At 44.3% G+C, this 1,052-nt stretch overlaps 1 protein-coding gene across 4 annotated transcripts in view; it reads right to left on the bottom strand.

The window, feature by feature from the left end:
* Positions 1-1,052, bottom strand: part of LOC119592718 (zinc finger and SCAN domain-containing protein 2-like) — a 34,693-nt gene that overhangs the window by 29,373 nt on the left and 4,268 nt on the right. For all 4 annotated transcript variants that reach the window (XM_037941652.1, XM_037941655.1, XM_037941653.1 and 1 more), the window contains exons 2-3: positions 452-1,043; positions 58-246 (exon numbers count right to left, since the gene is read on the bottom strand). In XM_037941652.1, coding sequence (XP_037797580.1) covers positions 58-246; positions 452-1,024 — 762 coding nt within the window. In that variant the 5' untranslated portion in view covers positions 1,025-1,043. The remainder of the gene's footprint in view (positions 1-57; positions 247-451; positions 1,044-1,052) is intronic.

Below are 1,052 nucleotides of genomic sequence, written 5' to 3'. Positions count from 1 at the left end.
GAGTAGTTTCTTCCCCAAAACACAAGATCAAAGATAGGTGAAGCCATCTCCACACACCTTTGGAAACACATAGTCTGACTTCTTGGCTGTTGCTGGTTTTCTTCTCCTCGCCCGGCCACCATAGGCTGTTACCGTCTCTTGGAATTTTGTGATGATCTCCTCCTTGGTGTCTCTGATTTCTACCTCCAGAGCATCTACTTTGTCCAGAAGGTTGAAACATCTTCGGCATATAATATCACTATGAGCCTGAGGAAGAGAAAGGTAGGATGTACCAGGTTTTAAATGTTTAATGAGTAAGAGCCACAATATTAAAAACAATTGTTACTTGAGAAACATAGCAAATATAAGCATAAGGCAATACCCTACAGTGAATTTCTTAGATATCTTTTAAGGATAAATAAGTAATTCAAAATGTTTTGCATACAAAGCAAAATCCATTTCCTGCCCTCACCTTTCTTGAAGTCAGTTTTTGTCCTACAAGCGTGCCAAGAAACACTGCCATTTTCCGGTGTGTGGTTGATGTCTGTGACTTAAACACTGGTATGGGTTTTTCTGATTCAGTTGTTGCCATCTCTAAATTACAAATTAAGCAATGCTGGCTGAGCGGGTCACCCAAGTCATCACCTTCATCCCCTTCTTCCTCGTCCGCAGCCTCTCCGACACTGGCCAAAATCCCTTCCCCTTCCCCATCATCTTGTGATTTAGACATCACCTGTATTGTACTTTGTTGACTTTCTTCCTCAGTATTAGAAATACTAGATATCACAGGTAGTTCTTGTGTTCCCATGTGTGTTTCAGTCACAGTCTGTAAAATGTCCTTTGTTCTATGCCCTTCTCTTGGCATCACCAACAATGTGCTCATGCCCTGGTCAGTGTCCTGGGATTGCATAGAGGTGACTAAGGTTGGGTCAAGCGTGGTCGTCTCCAGGGCTGAGGGATCCATGATGGTGATGGTGATAGCCTGGGGGGTCTCATGGGAAGGCTCCTCCCGCCCCTCCTCCAGCACCTTCCCATCTGAGGACATTGTGCTGGTTTATCTGGCCCTGAAACAA

The sequence above is a fragment of the Penaeus monodon genome, chromosome 30 (genome assembly GCF_015228065.2).
Source record: "Penaeus monodon isolate SGIC_2016 chromosome 30, NSTDA_Pmon_1, whole genome shotgun sequence".
Classification (NCBI taxonomy): Eukaryota; Metazoa; Arthropoda; class Malacostraca; order Decapoda; family Penaeidae; genus Penaeus; species Penaeus monodon.
The sequence above is the reverse complement of the archived record's forward strand: the minus strand, read 5'-3'. Positions and strand labels throughout refer to the sequence as shown.